At 33.7% G+C, this 17,684-nt stretch overlaps 1 protein-coding gene across 5 annotated transcripts in view; it reads right to left on the bottom strand.

Annotated features, from left to right (window-relative positions):
- Positions 1–56: 56 nt before the first annotated feature.
- Positions 57–17,684, bottom strand: part of LOC127843981 (anoctamin-10-like) — an 85,538-nt gene continuing 67,910 nt past the window's right edge. For all 5 annotated transcript variants that reach the window (XM_052373923.1, XM_052373924.1, XM_052373922.1 and 2 more), the window contains 6 exons: positions 17,173–17,247; positions 13,943–14,152; positions 13,564–13,755; positions 8,543–8,677; positions 5,454–5,570; positions 57–3,348 (listed from right to left, as the gene is read on the bottom strand). In XM_052373923.1, the coding sequence (XP_052229883.1) occupies positions 3,292–3,348; positions 5,454–5,570; positions 8,543–8,677; positions 13,564–13,755; positions 13,943–14,152; positions 17,173–17,247 (786 nt within the window). In that variant the 3' untranslated portion in view covers positions 57–3,291. The remainder of the gene's footprint in view (positions 3,349–5,453; positions 5,571–8,542; positions 8,678–13,563; positions 13,756–13,942; positions 14,153–17,172; positions 17,248–17,684) is intronic.

Genomic DNA, 17,684 nt, shown 5'->3' on the forward strand with positions numbered 1-17,684 from the left:
ATATATGTACCGGTAGTTCTTATCGTTTTGTCTTTAAGAGGCGAGTAATAAGCAACTTTATTCAAGAATGTCAAGGTTTATTACAACAAATTACGCCTTTTATATAATTATGGTTACCTATTAAAGCTATCTCGACAGATTGCCTAGAAACCAGAGGGAATGTGTAACACGCTTGAGGATTGTGCACACGTGTTACTGGACTCTTTACAAGGTTTTTCTAAGATTTTATTTTTGGAATCGATTCTTCCCCGATTCAAAATTGGCCCAGTGAATGTGAGATTAACACTCTTACCATGTTTCCTCCTGATTTTATTGTAAATGTGGTTTCTAGACAGGTACAAAATCTTTTCTAAGAATGGACCAGATAACCAAGTTTTTGACAGCACTTCAGGAGATTCCAACCTTGCCCACATATTCTGATGATGAATATTCTGCTCAATTCCCATTAAGATTGAATGATACATGTAGCTTTAAGAGGGGTAACAAAGTTTTATATGATTTTACCTAGTGAAATATTTTTCTAACAAGCAGGACAAAGATTCCAACTTGGCTAGGTATCAAGGCTTTTAGAGTGTTAACAGGCTTTTTTGACGATTTGACCAGGTGACCTAGTGTTAATTCTTTCTTGACCCTGATTTGAACCAGGCCTAATTATTGTAAAGAAAAACATTTAAAAAAGTTTTATCAATATTAAAAACAGATAAGGGACCTCTAGAGTGGTAACAAACTAAAAGTTGTTTAGGAGAGATGCACACTACACAACAAAGGCATAGGTTGATCGAAATAGCTTTAATTTAGCATTTTGTGCATAGGTAAGCTAAAATGCATTTAAATCAAACATAATTGCACATAAAACACTACTGCAAAATAGCGGAACACAGAATCAGACTTTGAAGCATCAAATATCAAATACTTTTCAAGGCTTACTTGTTAATCATTCATAAACAATTTGTAAAGAAGACACTTCAAGTCAGTATACCCGTAAGTTCAAAGTAGAGCAAGTTTGGCAGTGCTTGAAAATTGCATTTAAGTAAATGTTCTGAAGAAGACATTTATTTTAATCATGTTTTTTTTTTTTTTAATTTAATATGTCTATGTTATTAACAAGAAGGGCTAGGTCGCTCACCATGCTTTAAAGAAACCATCATTATTATGCTGTCAGACAAATAATGAAACAATAATAAAATAATGTCAAATCATTTGGTTGATTGTCATCCTATGAAAATTGTTTGAAACATCTCAGAATTGTTAAATGGTCAATTACAGATGAGAATTTAAGTTTTTGACAGAACAGGATATTTTTTTTACTATAATGAAATATTAAGGAAAACACCTTTGCAGCCCATGCATGACAAACTTTGATCCCAGAGCCATAAATAGTTGCTATTCGGAACTCTCCAATCTGGGTTTTTCCGATATGTGAGCACGCGCGGTAGGTACAAACAAAAGCTGACTAGCATATTTTAAAAGAGTGAATCAATCATTTCTCTTATCGCTGAATAGTAAACACCACTTTTTCTGCTCAAACGTTCGTTATAGTTGATAAAAATACCATGATTTAATCATATTTCTTTAGATGAACTAATCTCAATCGTGTTTAATTTGTAAGTATACTATGTAACACGATATAATGCTGCATGTACGTGTAAACAGCTTCGGTCACGTAACTATGTCATTGCATATACTGTGCGTAGGCCTGGGCATACAGTTTTAATGGAACTGTGTCAACGAAACCACCAAGACATTGACTCCATCGTAGACACGTAGACATATTATACTATTCAAATATATTTAAAATCATACAGACAAGTACCAAACAACAAAAACCTTACTACCCTCAGTCCATTCATAGTACTAGAACTAATATATCGTTCCGTATCATTTAGATAGTTATATGTCTATTGATAAAGCTCTATTGTGATGCTTGTCTTTAATTTAATCTGAAAAGTACAGAAAATTATTCGCTGAAGACTAAGACCTTAAGATTATAAGGCACATCACTAACGGGCTTTACCATACATGACTTTTATTTGCTATATCTATAAAGCATGCCGAAAAAAACAAGAACATGAATAATGTTTTTCAGAAGAAATATTGAATTGTCAAGCCGTTTGTATAGGTTCCTTCATTACCATACAGCTGACAAAGTTTGTTTTTTCATGTCTTTTAAGGATGTTAGCTACTGGACCCATTCGTATAGGTGGCTGTACATCTGAACGGTGTATTTAGACTTTAATCCTGTATTATACGTTTGACATACATGTATATCAGTATTAGATTTGTTATGTGTAATTATTAATAATAATAGTAATAGCAACAAAAGGCTTGAATTTTGAAAATTCATTAAAGAAACACTAGTAACTGTCATTTAAATATCCACTACTGAATGGGAAGCAATGCGGATATCGACGTTACTGGTCATTACTGTATTATTGTGTTAATGACAATGTTTGTACCTCCCGCGCGGCTCAGAAATCGGAAAAACCCAAAGCGTGCGAATTCCAAATAAAATCTATTGAACAAGTTTAGTAAAAGTTTAGTACCAATTATTCCACTTCAAATACCTATGCCCTCGCCTTGAGGTCTCATGCAAGGAACATGTTTATTTAGTTTCGGTTACTCTGGCTCACCAGATAAGTATGTCTTTGAAGCAAATTGTTGACAACATAGGATGACAGACAACCATCTTCAACAAAAGTTCATCATAAGTATTTCATGCTGATGTGAGGAAAAATTATAATAATTATAACAGTCATAGTAACTATTATATAATTTAGCATATTATAGTTATTGCAGATAAATGACTTTATAAAAGAACAAGAGATGTGTTTATCAAAAATGCGCTGCTTTGAATTAAACAAGTTTTTTTTTATTATATCCTTTAAAAAAATATTACTTCCCTTGTTAAAATGATCTGTACCTGCCAAATGATAAATAGAAATTATCTCCCTTTAAAGATTGTTACTTCCCTTGGATTTTGTTTTTTTGACCTTTGACCTTGACCTTTCACCACTCAAAATGTGCAGCTTAATGAGAAACACATGCATGCCAAATATCAAGTTGCTATCTTCAATATTGAAAAAGTTATGACCAATGTTAAAAGTTTTCGGACGGACATGCAGACTGACAGTTCAACTGCTATATGCCACCCTACCGGGGGCATAAAAACAAATATAACTAATATGTATAATAACATAAAACAAAGAAGTGCACAACTACTGGTGTATAATATAGATGTTCAACAAAACATATATTTAACAACTGTTATGAAAGTTCTTCATTATGATGTAACTATATGGTACTGATCACTTCAGCTTTTCTCTTTGATGCTGCACTGCGCTGTATTTGCTGGAAAAAAAAGAAAAAAAAAGGTAAATTGTTGAATGGATATATATATATATATATATATATATATATATATATATATATATATATATATATATATATATATATATATATATATATATATATATATATATATACATTTTACAAGCTCCAAATATTGTGTAACATATTGAAAGGGACCTTTTCACAGATTTTAGCATGCATTTAAGTTTGTCATTACATGCTTTACATTGATAAATGTAAACATTGGAACTAAAAAGGATCCTTAACTGGGCTTGAACCACTGACCTATAAAGTTAAAGTCTAGCCAATAAACCACTCGTGCTCACATAGTGATGGCCTGATGGGTATATTTTATTATTTACATAAGCGATCCTCGTAATAACACTAAATAAAACAAGGACAATCAAACTTTTCAAATTATTCAATTGTTTAGCTTTGTAACCCTTTATAATTCAATAATAATTTAATTAATTAAATTACCAAAAGATGCATATAATGAATATTTCCGTGCATAGTAAATGTTCAGTATAACTTATCTTTGCAAATACCATAACTACCAGGACAATTTGCAAATCTGAAACATTTTTTTTTTTAATTTATCAAAACATGAAAAGGTTCCTTTAAAAAACACAATATCCAGTTTAAAGACAAAGTATAATACTTATAGAAACCGACATAATAATCAAATACATGATAATTGTGAAAATCACCACCATATTGTTACAAATAGACTGACAAGTGACACGATAACAGCAAACAAAAAGCTTTTTTTTTATATTTATAGTTTACTTGGATGAGAAGTGTTTGAATTTTAAACTCTATAAAAAGACCAAATAATTTCCTCAACCTGGAAATACATTAACAATAGTTCAACTTTTAAAAGACATTGCAACAAATATTTTAATTGCTTTAACCATTAATTTTACTCTTGGATTTTGATAAGGCTAAACTATTTATTTCATTTTTTTTAAATTTTTAACATGGCAGTACAAGCAGCAGAAACGAGATTCTTTTGCCCCGAAGCGGTGACCTTGATTTCAGGGTGATTAGAGAATTGACTTTCTGAGCATCTTCTGAATGACATTTACTTTATGAAAATCCTTAAATGGATACATGATATATGAAGCAGATACCACGACAAAGAAGGCTCAACTGTTTACCTTTTAGTGAGAAATAGACCTTAAGCCACAGTGATTGACATATGCCTTCTACACATCAATATCAATGATCTTAATACTGTAGCCTGGTTTCATGAAAACCCATCTACAGGTATATAATATATGGAGCAAACATGAACATGGTGGCTCAAACATTTACCTTGAAGAATGACCTTGACCCTCAACAGACATAACTGACGCATACCTTCTGCACAGGTCGCAAGGACTATAAAATTTACATCAAGTTTCATGAAAATCCTTTGAAGGATATACAAGATATCAACCAGGTCATGACAAATGGAGACGAGAACATTTTACCTTGGAGTAGAACCTTGAGCCAGAATGACTGACTCATGCATTGAGACAATGACCTTAACATTTTAGCCAAGTTTAAGAAAAACTTGTCACAGTAATGAAGAATACTGTCACATGTAGAAGTTATGCAGCAAATTGTAATACTGACAAATTGGAACCTGTGGAATAGCCAGTTTAGAGCAAAGAAGCATTTTTTCAACAAAATTTTAAGAGAAACACAATAAAATGTTGCATACATAATGTTTTTTAAACCATGTTGATTTCGAGGAAAAAATATTTGGCTATATTAACATCCTAAAAGTTTATGGCAAATGACACAAGGCATACACACTTGAACTTTGTGCCCATGAAGAGCATAAAATGATAATATTGTTCCATGCCACTGACTTTATTCTGATCAAAGAAAGAGCAGCCTGACATTTCCTGATTGACAGAGTACACTTTTATACAGGAAACGATGGAAAATTAGGTGACTGTATTAGAGTTATTATCATTGTTCTGATCTGTGTCTGTGAGCATGAGTCTGTGTTTCACAGATTATGAGAACACAGAAATAACTGATGCAATACAGAAAACATGCAAATGTTATCATGCTCATTGGATATAAGTTCATGTTTTACGTTTTGATTGTACCTCTTTCTGCAGAGCTAGTTTGGACTGGTAGGCAATCTTAGCCACTTCCACCTCCACCCAGTCTGGTACATCAGGTATAAAATAAGCCACCGCCATCTTCAGAGCCAGCAGAATGTGCTAAAACATACACACACTCAATAATACAGGCAACCAAAAACTTGTTTTATTTGGACTAACTGCCTTGAACTTCATTGTAAAAATAACAGAAGGCCATGGGCCCTACCGTACTCCCATGTGAAACATAAGAACTAAACTAGTCTGAGAAGTACTCCCATGTGAAACATAAGAACTAAACTAGCCTGAGAAGGTGGAGTGCAGAAAATAAAAGTACTTTATGAAACATACATATTTGATTTCTTCACACATTATTAAGACACATTTTTGATAATTGAAATATTTTGCAGACAGAATGTTTTTATATACATATTTCAACCTTATTTTAATGTTTGGGTGTCAACTCTACTGAAACAAGAAAATTCTTTGAATTGATATCCCCGCAAAATACAGTTTGCCTATAGATGGGTGCAAATCCCTTGATATATGTTATAATCCTAAAAAAATATTTATGGATGGATGCAAATCCCTTGATATATGTTATAATCCTACAAAAATACTTAATTGTAGGGTAATTGTTTTTATGCAATGCAATTCTCCTCGTTGATATCAATACACCCACTCATTAAGTTTCATGTTGAAGTCTTGTATGGTATCTAAGATATAGCCCTGAAAAGTTACATATGATAATATAAATAAATAAATCTTATAAATCTTATAAATCTTATTTAAGAAAGTGTAGGGTTACAGTTCATGTGCATGGAACTTCTTCTCATTGATAAATATACACCCATGATGTTTGGACGGTTGGATGAACAGACGGACTGACAAACCCAATTCTATACAGTATCCCTCCACCTTAAGCAGGGAATAATAACCCAGTAAACCAGTAGCTGACTGTCTTCCCTGCAAAAGAGGTTGTCTACACAAAGTTAAATAGGTCACTAGTAAATTATTTAGAGATCAAATGGTGAAATGAGATCATCATCAGCAGCAGCAGCAGCACCACCAAAACCATCATTATCATCAGCAGCAACATCAACAACATCTTCAACTTCCACTTTTATAGTAATATTATTATGGTTAATAATGTTCAGAAAAAAATACTGTATTAAAGGTTGCACTTTAGCCAACATTACAATCTAAACTAAAATATCACATGGCAGCCACATTTTTCAACAGACTGGGGCCATGTTTTAACTAAGCCCTAATATCATTAGAACAAATCTTCTGAGCAAGTTTCATGATAATTGAACTAAAATTGTGACTTCTAGAGTACTAGTATTAGTAATGTTTCACCATAATCATATTAGGACAAGTGCACTGCACCTTGGTGGCAATGTTTTAAAACTGACTGGATCCATCTTTTAACTTGGACGAGATTTAAAAGGACAAAATCTGACCGAAGTTTCATGAAGATTTGACTTGAAATGTGACTTTAAGAGTGTTAACTATATTTTTCTATAATTTGGTCTAGTTACCTATTTTTTTTACCTATTTTCAACCATGGACCATTAGAACAACTTAAATAGGTACTTTCGTTTGACTCATCCAACCTTAATAGTGATTCAAGTTTGATTGTAATCACTTAAGAAATGAAGAAGTAATTTGCACATTATTTTTTTTAACAACGTGGAAAAAGTTTGCTCTGCAAACTCATTCCCTTTCAAACTTTGTTTGCCAAGTTATGACAAGGTTTCAGTGGTATTAAAATCATAAGAGAAGTGCACTAAAGATGAAAACACATTTCAAATAAAACATAGCATTATAATCTTATTGTGCTTTATCCGTACTCTTATCAAGTTTCATAATGAAATCATAATTTGTCACAGTAGTATTAAAATTGAGCTTTTGTAGGTTTGCCCTTCTTTAAAAAATTGTTGAACATAGCCAACACATTGCTGTTCATGTGAATACCAAAGTTTCATAATACATGTATCTTGTGTACTTTTCGAGAATTTGCTGAACTTACAATGTAGTGTAACTATATTTTTAGAGAAAGTCACTTACCTGTTGAGAAAGTATGGCCCATGCTTAACATTACTTATAGTATTAATGCCATGTTTCCTGTATCCCTTGTACCTTTTGAGGATAGACTGATAGACCGACAGATCAACATAAGAAGGAATTAATGACAAAAAGCAAACTTATTATTCACTGTTTCATTATTATACTTAATTGTATGTTTCTTTTAAAGCTAGAACTATATTCAGTTATTTTAAGGTAACAGTAAACCTTATCATTGACCTCAGAAGAAACAAAAGGATTTGCTTAACCATCACATGGCTTATTTTACACAACACCAGATTTCATTCTGATCGTCAGTCTTCGTTTTGAAACTGCAGTATCCAGTTTTGCAGACAGAACGACTAACAAACAGATGTATGAGCAGAACAAGCCAAGTTGTTGAATTAAAATCAACAGCAAAATAAATTGTGTTTATGGATGGGTGCAAAACAACTCTGCCATTGAAAGGCCATATGCAATGACATTTGTGTGAACTAAGCTATAGGGCCATGGGCCTTGCATGTGCCTCACTCCCTGATAACAATTAACAATGAAGGGCATATGCAAATCCCTTGAAATATGGTATTATTCCAAACAAAAAATAACGGACAATAACTCTTATTTAAGTGTAGGGTTATGGTTCTTAAGCTGGCCTTTCTCCTCATTGATATCTATACACCCATTAAGTTTATATTGAAATATTGTATTGTAACTGAGATAGGGCCCTAAAAAGTTACATCCAACAAAAACAACTAAAGGGCAATAACTCTTTAAATAAAGTGTAGAATTATGGTTCGTGTGCATGCTATTTCTGCTTATTGATATTTATACACCCATGAAATTTCAGGCTGAAATTGTATAAAGTTTCTGAAACAAACATTTTGTGCATGATGGAAATACTGACTGACAGATGGACAACACCAAAACTATATCCCTCAGCCTTCAGCGACACACAGAAAGGTAACTAATAAGTGAATTAGAAAGTCGTTCACCATGCCGTGTACCCACACCACAAAGCATGAAGCTACCTCAACAGCCACAAATATGATGAGGACGTTGACGGCGGTGATGTCACTGGGCAGGAGTCTCTGCACCTCGGGGTTCATACCAATCAGGGCACAGTTGGTCATAACTGCCAGCACACTCACCAGCTCAAACGCCATCTGCAAACACAACAGTTCATTTGAGACAACAGTTTGCTACACAATTTATTCATATGTACCATTATCATAAAACAAGAGGTCCATGGGTCCTAAGGCCCTCACCTGAGAAACTTAGGAACTAAACTATTCTGACAAGATGGAGTCCAAAACAATGATGGTATATGTACTTAATGAAACATTTATATTTTATTTCTAGGCCCATTTTTTATTTTTAACTCAACTGAGATATAATTAGAAAAAATGTTCTGAATAAAGGTAATGAAGATTTGAACAAGAGCACCGCCTTGCGGGTGCAGACCGCTCATCTGTTTTCTTTTTAAAGGTGAAGGGACTCTCATTTTCAATCACAAAGGGGGGGGGGGGGATGGGGATTTTTTGGGTGCGATGGTTGGACGGTATTTCAAACATAACCGTTTAAAAAAATAAAAATTTGGGGGGGGGGGGGGGATAGTGTGAGGGTGTGGTGGTAATTTGTGAGATGATCTTAAAAAAAAAAAAAATAATGGGGGTGGGGGTGGGGTGGGGGGGGGGGGTGGGTGGGGTGGGGGGTATAGTGTGAGGGTAAGGTGGTCATTTGTGAGATGATCTTAAAAAAAAAAAAATAGGGGGGGGAGGGGGGGGAGGGCACGGGGGATGGTTTGGGTGGAGTCTATTGTGGTATGTCAGGTAAGAGTAGTTTTGTCAAAGTATCAATCAAATCTAATCATAAATAAAGAAGTTATGGCAATTTTAGCAAAATTTAATAATTTGACCTTGAGAGTCAAGGTCATTCAAAGGTCAAGGTAAAATTCAACTTGCCAGGTACAGTAACCTCATGATAGCATGAAAGTATTTGAAGTTTGAAAGCAATAGCCTTCATACTTGAGAAGTTAAGTGGATCGAAACACAAAATTTAACCATATATTCAAAGTTACTAAGTCAAAAAAGGGCCATAATTTTACTGTACCCTTATGATAGTTTGAGAGTGTTCCAAGTATGAAAGCAATATGTATGATACTTTAGGGGTAAAGTGGACCAAAACACAAATCTTAACCAAATTTTCAATTTTCTAAGTATAAAGGGCCCATAATTCCGTCCAAATGCCAGTCAGAGTTACATAACTTTGCTTGCACGGTCCCCTTATGATAGTTAATAAGTGTTGCAAGTATGAAAGCAATAGCTTTGATACTGTAGGAATAAAGTGGACCTAAACACAAAACTTAACCAAATTTTCAATTTTCTAAGTATAAAAAGGGCACATAATTCTGTCAAAATGCCAGTCAGAGTTACATTACTTTGCCTGCACAGTCCCCTTATGATAATTAGTAAGTGTTGCAAGTATGAAAGCAATAGCTTTGATACTTAAGGAATAAAATGGACCTAAACACAAAACTTAAACAAAATTTTCAATTTTCTAAGTATAAAAAGGGCACATAATTCTGTCAAAATGCACGCCAGAGTTATCTAACTTTGCCTGCCCAGTCCCCTCATGATAGTAAGTAAGTGTACCAAGTTTGAATGCATTAGCATTGATACTTTCTGAGAAAAGTGGACCTAAACGCAAAACTTAACCGGACGCCTACGCCAACGCCGACGCCAAGGTGATGACAATAGCTCATAATTTTTTTTCAAAAATAGATGAGCTAAAAAAAGAAAATGACTTCTAGAGTATAAAGATGCTTTTTAAATTTGACATAGTGACCTATTTTTTTTAAGCTTACATGAGCAAGTTTCAACCTCAGCCAAACATCTTTTGGGACAAATGTTCTGAACAAACTAAATAAAGATTGGCTAATAAATATGGCCATTGGAGCGTTTACAATGTTTTCAATATACGGATATGGGCAAAACTGCCCTGCCAAATGGCCGCCATGTTTTTCAAGGATCCGAAACCATTTTCAAAATTCAAGGATATCATTAAAGCAAAGTATCGTGAAGATTGGGCTGTTATTGTTACTTCTAGAGTTATAACAAGGTTTTAATATAGCCATAACAGGAGAACTGCCCCAACCCTTGGAGGCAATGTTGTTCAACAGAACATTTCAATAGAAATTTATTTCTGGGAGCATAAAAAAAATTGTGGGCTGATAGATCCAAAATTTAAGATCTCAACAAATAAATTTGCCCACTGTTTTATTTTTTAAGACCAAATTACCCTAAGCATGAAAGACGTTAGTATCCAATTCAATACACGCACATATTTTTCATTTGTTTTGCACCCCAGATAAATCCAAATACTACACCAAGGGGAGTAGATTGACTTTGTACTTATCTGACACTTAACATTAAACCCTAATGCAGGGATGGGAACAAATACTGAAAATGATATTTGAATATTTGGCTGTCATTAGAATATATTCAAATATTCAATTTTTAAAGATTGAATTTAAATTTCAGAAATTATGACAGTCAAGAGCAATTTTCCTCATTGCCACACATAACACTATAAAATGTATTCTTGTTATTTTTGCAATATGTAAGATATAACTGTTATACTTTAATTAAGTATTTGGATTACTTCCCCTAGATAATATTTATGCTTTTATGCTGTACATTGTATGACAGTCTGGAGCAAAGAAATTTGCCTAATTGCCACAAATAACACTATAACTCGTATCTTATTTGAGGCTTTAAAAAAGAGGACAGAGTAATAATTTTTGAAAACAATATTTTTTTAAATTATGTTTCTCATTTTATTTTAATTCTTTTGATTTTTTGTAATAAATAAGATATTACCGTAATCACTATTTGGATTACTTCCCGTTGATAATATTTATGTTTTTTTTTCCCCGATTTTGTTTCTTAACAGACTCAAGAAAGACAACGATTTTATTTGTTAATATTTGCAAACTAAAATCTGATTAGATTATCATGGATATAATGTATAGCAATTTAAATAATTGTCCATATGAAGGTAATGCAAGTGGTCTTACTTGTCTTACTTGCAAGACGTTGAACTGTAAGTGAATGTCAATTATCTTAAGCAATAGGTGTCTTTAAACGGTGTATTAACACTCATACAAACTCCTTGATGAAACCAATATCCCAATATCCCTCTCCTTATCATGGAAAATAATCACGGATGCCACCTTTTTTTTGCAATACATTAATAAATGAGCAAATGCTACCTATGAGGTGACACTAAGGACCGAATGTTTTAAAATTTCATTGATAATTCTTCAGTATGCGTGGGTTTTATATGTTTTTACCAACATATTTGGCATTATTATAAAAATCAGGAAATGAAGTGCAATTAAGCGAAGATTAATTCATCCACAAATGTACAGAAACATACAATCACAACCCTTTAGGAAACTAAAGGATTTTATAGGTTGTGGTATGGTGGAGTTTTTGTGAAATAAAATCGAAAATCGATATCTTTTGCCTGTGTGACCAGCAAAGTTCCATACGATTAATTCGCGAACGAAATCAAACGTTTGTGTTCATCACTTACTAGTTGCTGCATGTACAAACACATTGACTTCTTGCAGATCTAATAAATAATTGTGTATTTTTCCAGGAAAGATGAAGCCAATGTCAAGGAAGTAGTGCTTATGACAGAAGGTGGTGCCAATGCATGATATATGAATCATCACATGACTTAAATATAATAATGTTCCTTTTTCATATATTTTTTTTTTACCTTTGACCTTGAAGGATGACCTTGACCTTTCGCCACTCAAAATGTGCAGCTCCATGAGATACACATGCATGTCAAATTTCAAGTTGCTATCTTCAATATTGCAAAAGTTTTGGCCAATGTTAAAGTTTTCCGACGGACGCACAGACTGACAGACAGACAGACAGACGGACAGTTCAACTGCTATATGCCACCCTACCTAGGGCATAAAAAGATGCAAATATATAAGTAGCCAACTAAATTAAGAAGTCAATAACCTGAAAAAACATAGCGTACGATATAAATCCAAAATATGTACTATTCACTAAATCCACAAAAGTGTATGGTCGGTATCGAAAATTAAAATAGCTGAAAATGTGCATTGGCGCCACTTCCTGTCATAAGCGCCACCTCCTTGGCACTGGCTCCATCTCTTTTGGAAAAATACAAAATTATCTATTAGATCAACAAGAAGCCATGTTTTTGTGCATGGAACAACTTACATGGTCAAAGCAATTATTTGATGTCATTAACGATTTCAGTGGGTGGAAATTTGCTAGTCACACAGGCAAAATACATAGATTTTCTGTTAAAAACTTCTCCATGCCACAACATATAAAGGTCATCACATTTCTCAATGGTTTGTTATATGTTTTTGTACATGCCTGGATGTATAAATCTTCGCTGAATAGCACTACATTTCGCGATTAAAAAATAATGCGATAAGTGTTGAAAAAAACAACATATAAAACCTACTCACTCTGTAGAATTATCCGTGACATTTCAAAACATTCAGTCCTTGGCGCCACCTCGGAAGTAGCATTGTTTGATTTATCGATGCATCGCAAAACGAGGTGGCGCCTGTGATTAACGGCAGTGCTTATACAATCCCGTCTGCCAATAATCATCTTGTTAATTGATGGCATCTGTTTTCCAAACAATTGCTTATACACAACACTGAACAGTTGTCTGCACTGAACCAAAAAAAAAATGACTTTGCACTCAAAACTTTTTTTGTAAGGTTTTTGCTTAAAAAGCAAATGTTCCAATATGAATTTTGGATTCAAATAATCTGTTGATTTTCAAATATTTGGATCAACTTTCCCATCCCTTGTAAAGTTGTGCCAATACGGTTTACTTCGTTTCGGTAGAATAGTAGGTCAAATAGGATTAGAACACTTTCTTATTCATGCAGTAGGGTATTGTAAAATATATTGTAACGAGTTTCTTTAAAAAAAATTTATTAATCTTTATATTTTCTCATGATGGAACCAACTGGACACCTCACCTGCCAGGCTCCAATGTTTGCAGCAGACTCAGTAAATGGCCTCTGGAAGACTCTGCACATCTTGAAGGCATCTGATCGTATCTCAGTGACGTTGTTGATGAGGGCCCACATGGCAGCCAGGGGAAAGACAGAGGAGAAGAGGAACACATAGCCAAACTGCAGGAACATCTCCAGGTAGTCATCCTGGGTCCCCTGTAATACACACATCTAGCATATAGACTGCTTTCACAACATGACCTAGTCAAACAAGCAAGGACAATTTATGCCTTTCACCAACTGCTATGAAAAATGATATTTGAACAAAATTACGAAATTCTACTGAAAAAATAATGTCAATGTTTGGAACATTGTTTGGTGTAAAATATTACACTATACCCACCCTATACTGATCCATGCTGCTCTCTATGGACACCTGTCTCAGCAGATCCTGCCCCACATCCCCATTGGAGTAGCTCACAGACTGCGCCGTCTCCAGCTTCCTGACGGCCTGCTGCAGACGGTGTGCACGTCGACGCTGGAACAGGAACGGTACTACTGACTCCTGCACCTGGCCTAGGATCTGGGTGGTGATCAGCAGTGCCATCAGATGCTGTTAACAACAAATTTCATAATATCAGATGTTTTCATGGAATATCTTTAGAAGATTTGTAAAAGATGATGATTTATGTAGTTGTTACATTCATATGAATATATTTTCAAGTACTAAATTGGACATATTTTAAGTTGAACAAGCAAATTCATTGAATTGATATCTCCAGCCAAATAAAGTTTGTTTATGGATGGGTGCAAATCCATTGATATATGGTATAACTGAAAACAAATTATTTATATGTAGGGTAATATTTTTTATGAATTGCAATTTTCCTCATTGATTTCTATATACCCATGCAGTTTCATGTTGAAGTCTTGTATGGTATCTAGGATATAGGCCTGAAAAGTTATATCATAAAAAAAACAAAGGGCAATAGCTCGTATTTAAGAAAGTGTAGGGTTATGGTTCATGTGCATGGCACTTCTCCTCATTGATATCTATACACCCATAAAGTTTCATGTTGATATCATATATAGATTCTGATAAAGCCATGCACGGCTGTGACAGACAGACTGACGGAATGACAGACTGTCGAACTGTAGACTTAATAAGGCATTCCCAAAACATGGGTTTAGAATAATCAGAACTTGCTGAGCAGAAATTGCACATGTTCAACTCCATAAGTTAACTTTAAAACAAATATGCACTATTTGGTGTACTCTGTATTATGTATTTATACTGGAAAGTTCTTTCTTTGGCATCTCCAATAAGTGATGGGACTGGACAGAAAATTAGGATGTTGTTAATTGTGTTTGTATAAAGTAGAATTAATTCTGTAAGTCTCCGCAAAACTTGTCAAATTTTAACAGAATCATGGGTCCTATACACTTATAATAGTAAAATAGTCCGGTTTCTTTGCTGTAATCAAGGTCATGACGGTGCGATTGACAATGATCGTAAATATACAGAACAATTGCAATTACAACCATACAAATTGATATTTGTATCATTTTATAATAGAATGATTATCTTGTTAAGCAACTAGGCTGTCATGGATCTGGACCAGCATTCTTTAGATAATTATGCAGACATGGGGAAAGACACGACAGACAACGAGGCGAGGAGCACAAATTTAAAGGCCAGTTGTTCATTTCACACGCCTCATTTATAAGTGCAATACCCAGGAGGGCAAAGAGGCATGGAAAAGTACATTCACAAAGTACATTTTATCAAATGTTTAATTCAAGGGGCGAAAAAAGCGCAAAACACCAATTTTGTAAATAAATAAATTGTGTTAGTTTCAGTTTGGAAAATTGTTTACACCCATAAACATACCTTTACATACTTGAGTGTTATTGATGTATTAACTTATATCAATTTATATATTTTATATGTTTACCTTTCAATATCTTCCATTTCAATAATATCCCATAACAGTAAAATGTAAAATATGGGAAGGGAACGACAATGAGCGAGGCATGGTTTAGGGGAGATAACCCTGGGTTATGGTTAGGGTTAAGGTTAGGGGTCGGGTTAGGGTTAAGGCTAACCCTAACCCAAACTCTAACCCTATATACCCTAACCCTCTAACACCCCATGCGCAATGCAATACCATGCATCCCTCATTGTTGTTGTCCGCTTCCCGTAAAATATGCACATGAATCTGATTATGAACAGATCCACTAACATATAAATCAAACTATGTTTGTCATTTTCATTTTTCTTCGAAGTTAGCGCGTAAACTCCAATTTACAAACACTCGTTCTATGACATTCAAAACATAAATTTCTAAGAAAAATATGTTGTTTGTATCCAATATTTTTTGTCCATTTTTGAATGACACAGGCTTTTCGGGCTGTTGTTCATTTGTTTGTTTTTTGTAATTTTCAATGCAAGTTTTTGTTTATTGTCTGTCATGTTGAAATCACATTTGCGACATGTGTGAAACGCAGCGTAAAATAGTACAATCAGATGCCCCCAGAAAATTGAGTCAGCAGAAAGAGCGTTGGTATGGAAAAGCACGGGTATAAAGACACTATCACTAGTTTTACAACAGGTAAAACTTTCAGAGTCATAAACAAACATCGACAAACCAAACAAATTTGTTCTTAATTCTTTTACCAGACAATTGGTCCTGTAAATTAGATTGACAGGCGGAGACTGTGTTAGATATAGCTGTTATGTGATCAACAAAATATTATGGTGTTAGAATAGTTTATTTTTACCTGTATATTCAAAGCCTTCCATATCGTTTGTTTGAAATGGTATATACATTTGTGTTTTATGCTGTTTTAGAATCTGTTGCACAAATATTGACAGCACCTTGTGTTTTTCAAAATCTTCTTGATTTAGATTGCATTTGAACACAGATTTTCCTCTGAGTGATGTAAGCATCAAACTATATTATTTAAAAGGACCTTTTCACAGATTTTGGCAGATATTGAAGTTTGTCATTAAATGCTTTATATTGATTAATGTAAACATTGGATCTAAAAAGCTCCAGTAAAAAAACAGAATTAAATTAAAAAAAGAAAAAAACTAACCCTCAACTGGGCTCGAACCACTGACCCCTGGAGTAAAAGTCTAACGCTTAGACCACTCGGCCAATGATCCTCATAGTGCCACAAAATATAACGACAACAACAGAACTCTCAAAATTATTCAATCGTTTCACGCTGCAACACTTGATAATTTTAAGGTTTTTAAATTGTCAAAAGATGCATATAATGGATATTTTAGAGCATGATAAATGTTCAGTTTTACTGTTTCCTCACAAATATCATAACTACAACAAAAATTTGTGAATCTGAAACAATTTTTTTTAATTTTGTCAATTTAACAAAACGTTAAAAGGACCCTTTAATTGGCAATATAGAAGAAACAGTGAAATATAGAGGTGTGGCACATTAAACTTAATCAGATAAATATTTGGACAACGACTTTAGAAAATAGTAGTACATGTATAGCTTGGACTATTGGGTAAATAGTGTAGCTCAAAATACAACATTTATGAATAAGAGACATAATTATATATGTATGCTTGTTATTATTGCATAAGATGAGCACATTTTACTTACACTTTTGAGTAACTTCATATCTTGAAGGTAAAATGCCACATAGAACAGGGAAATAAAGCAGTTGATGAATTCAAACTGAAAATAAAAATAACTTTCTCTTAAACAAATATTAATATTTTATAAACAAATAATTACCAGTATTTGCAATTGAAGATCTTTAAAATTAAAAAAAAAATGTATATAAAATTGATGAATTTTATAAAAAAATTATTTTACATTTGTCAATACTTGATAATACAAAAATAACTTTGTCACAAATGTACTAATACCCTCAACAACAATGTCAGCTATATCCACGGGAAAATAACTCTGGCATAAGTGGATCACTTGGTAATGAAAACAAGAGGGCCAAGATGGCCCTAGTTCGCTCACCTGAGAGGAGTCGGTTCATTAAATCTTTACCAAACGTCAAACTTGACCTAGATATTGTCCAGGCAAACATCCTGGTCAAGTTTCATCATTATTGAACCAAAACTCTGGCGTATGGAGTGTTTTTGTTATTGTAAGATTTT

Source organism: Dreissena polymorpha, chromosome 9 (assembly GCF_020536995.1).
Source record: "Dreissena polymorpha isolate Duluth1 chromosome 9, UMN_Dpol_1.0, whole genome shotgun sequence".
In the NCBI taxonomy this organism is placed as follows: Eukaryota; Metazoa; Mollusca; class Bivalvia; order Myida; family Dreissenidae; genus Dreissena; species Dreissena polymorpha.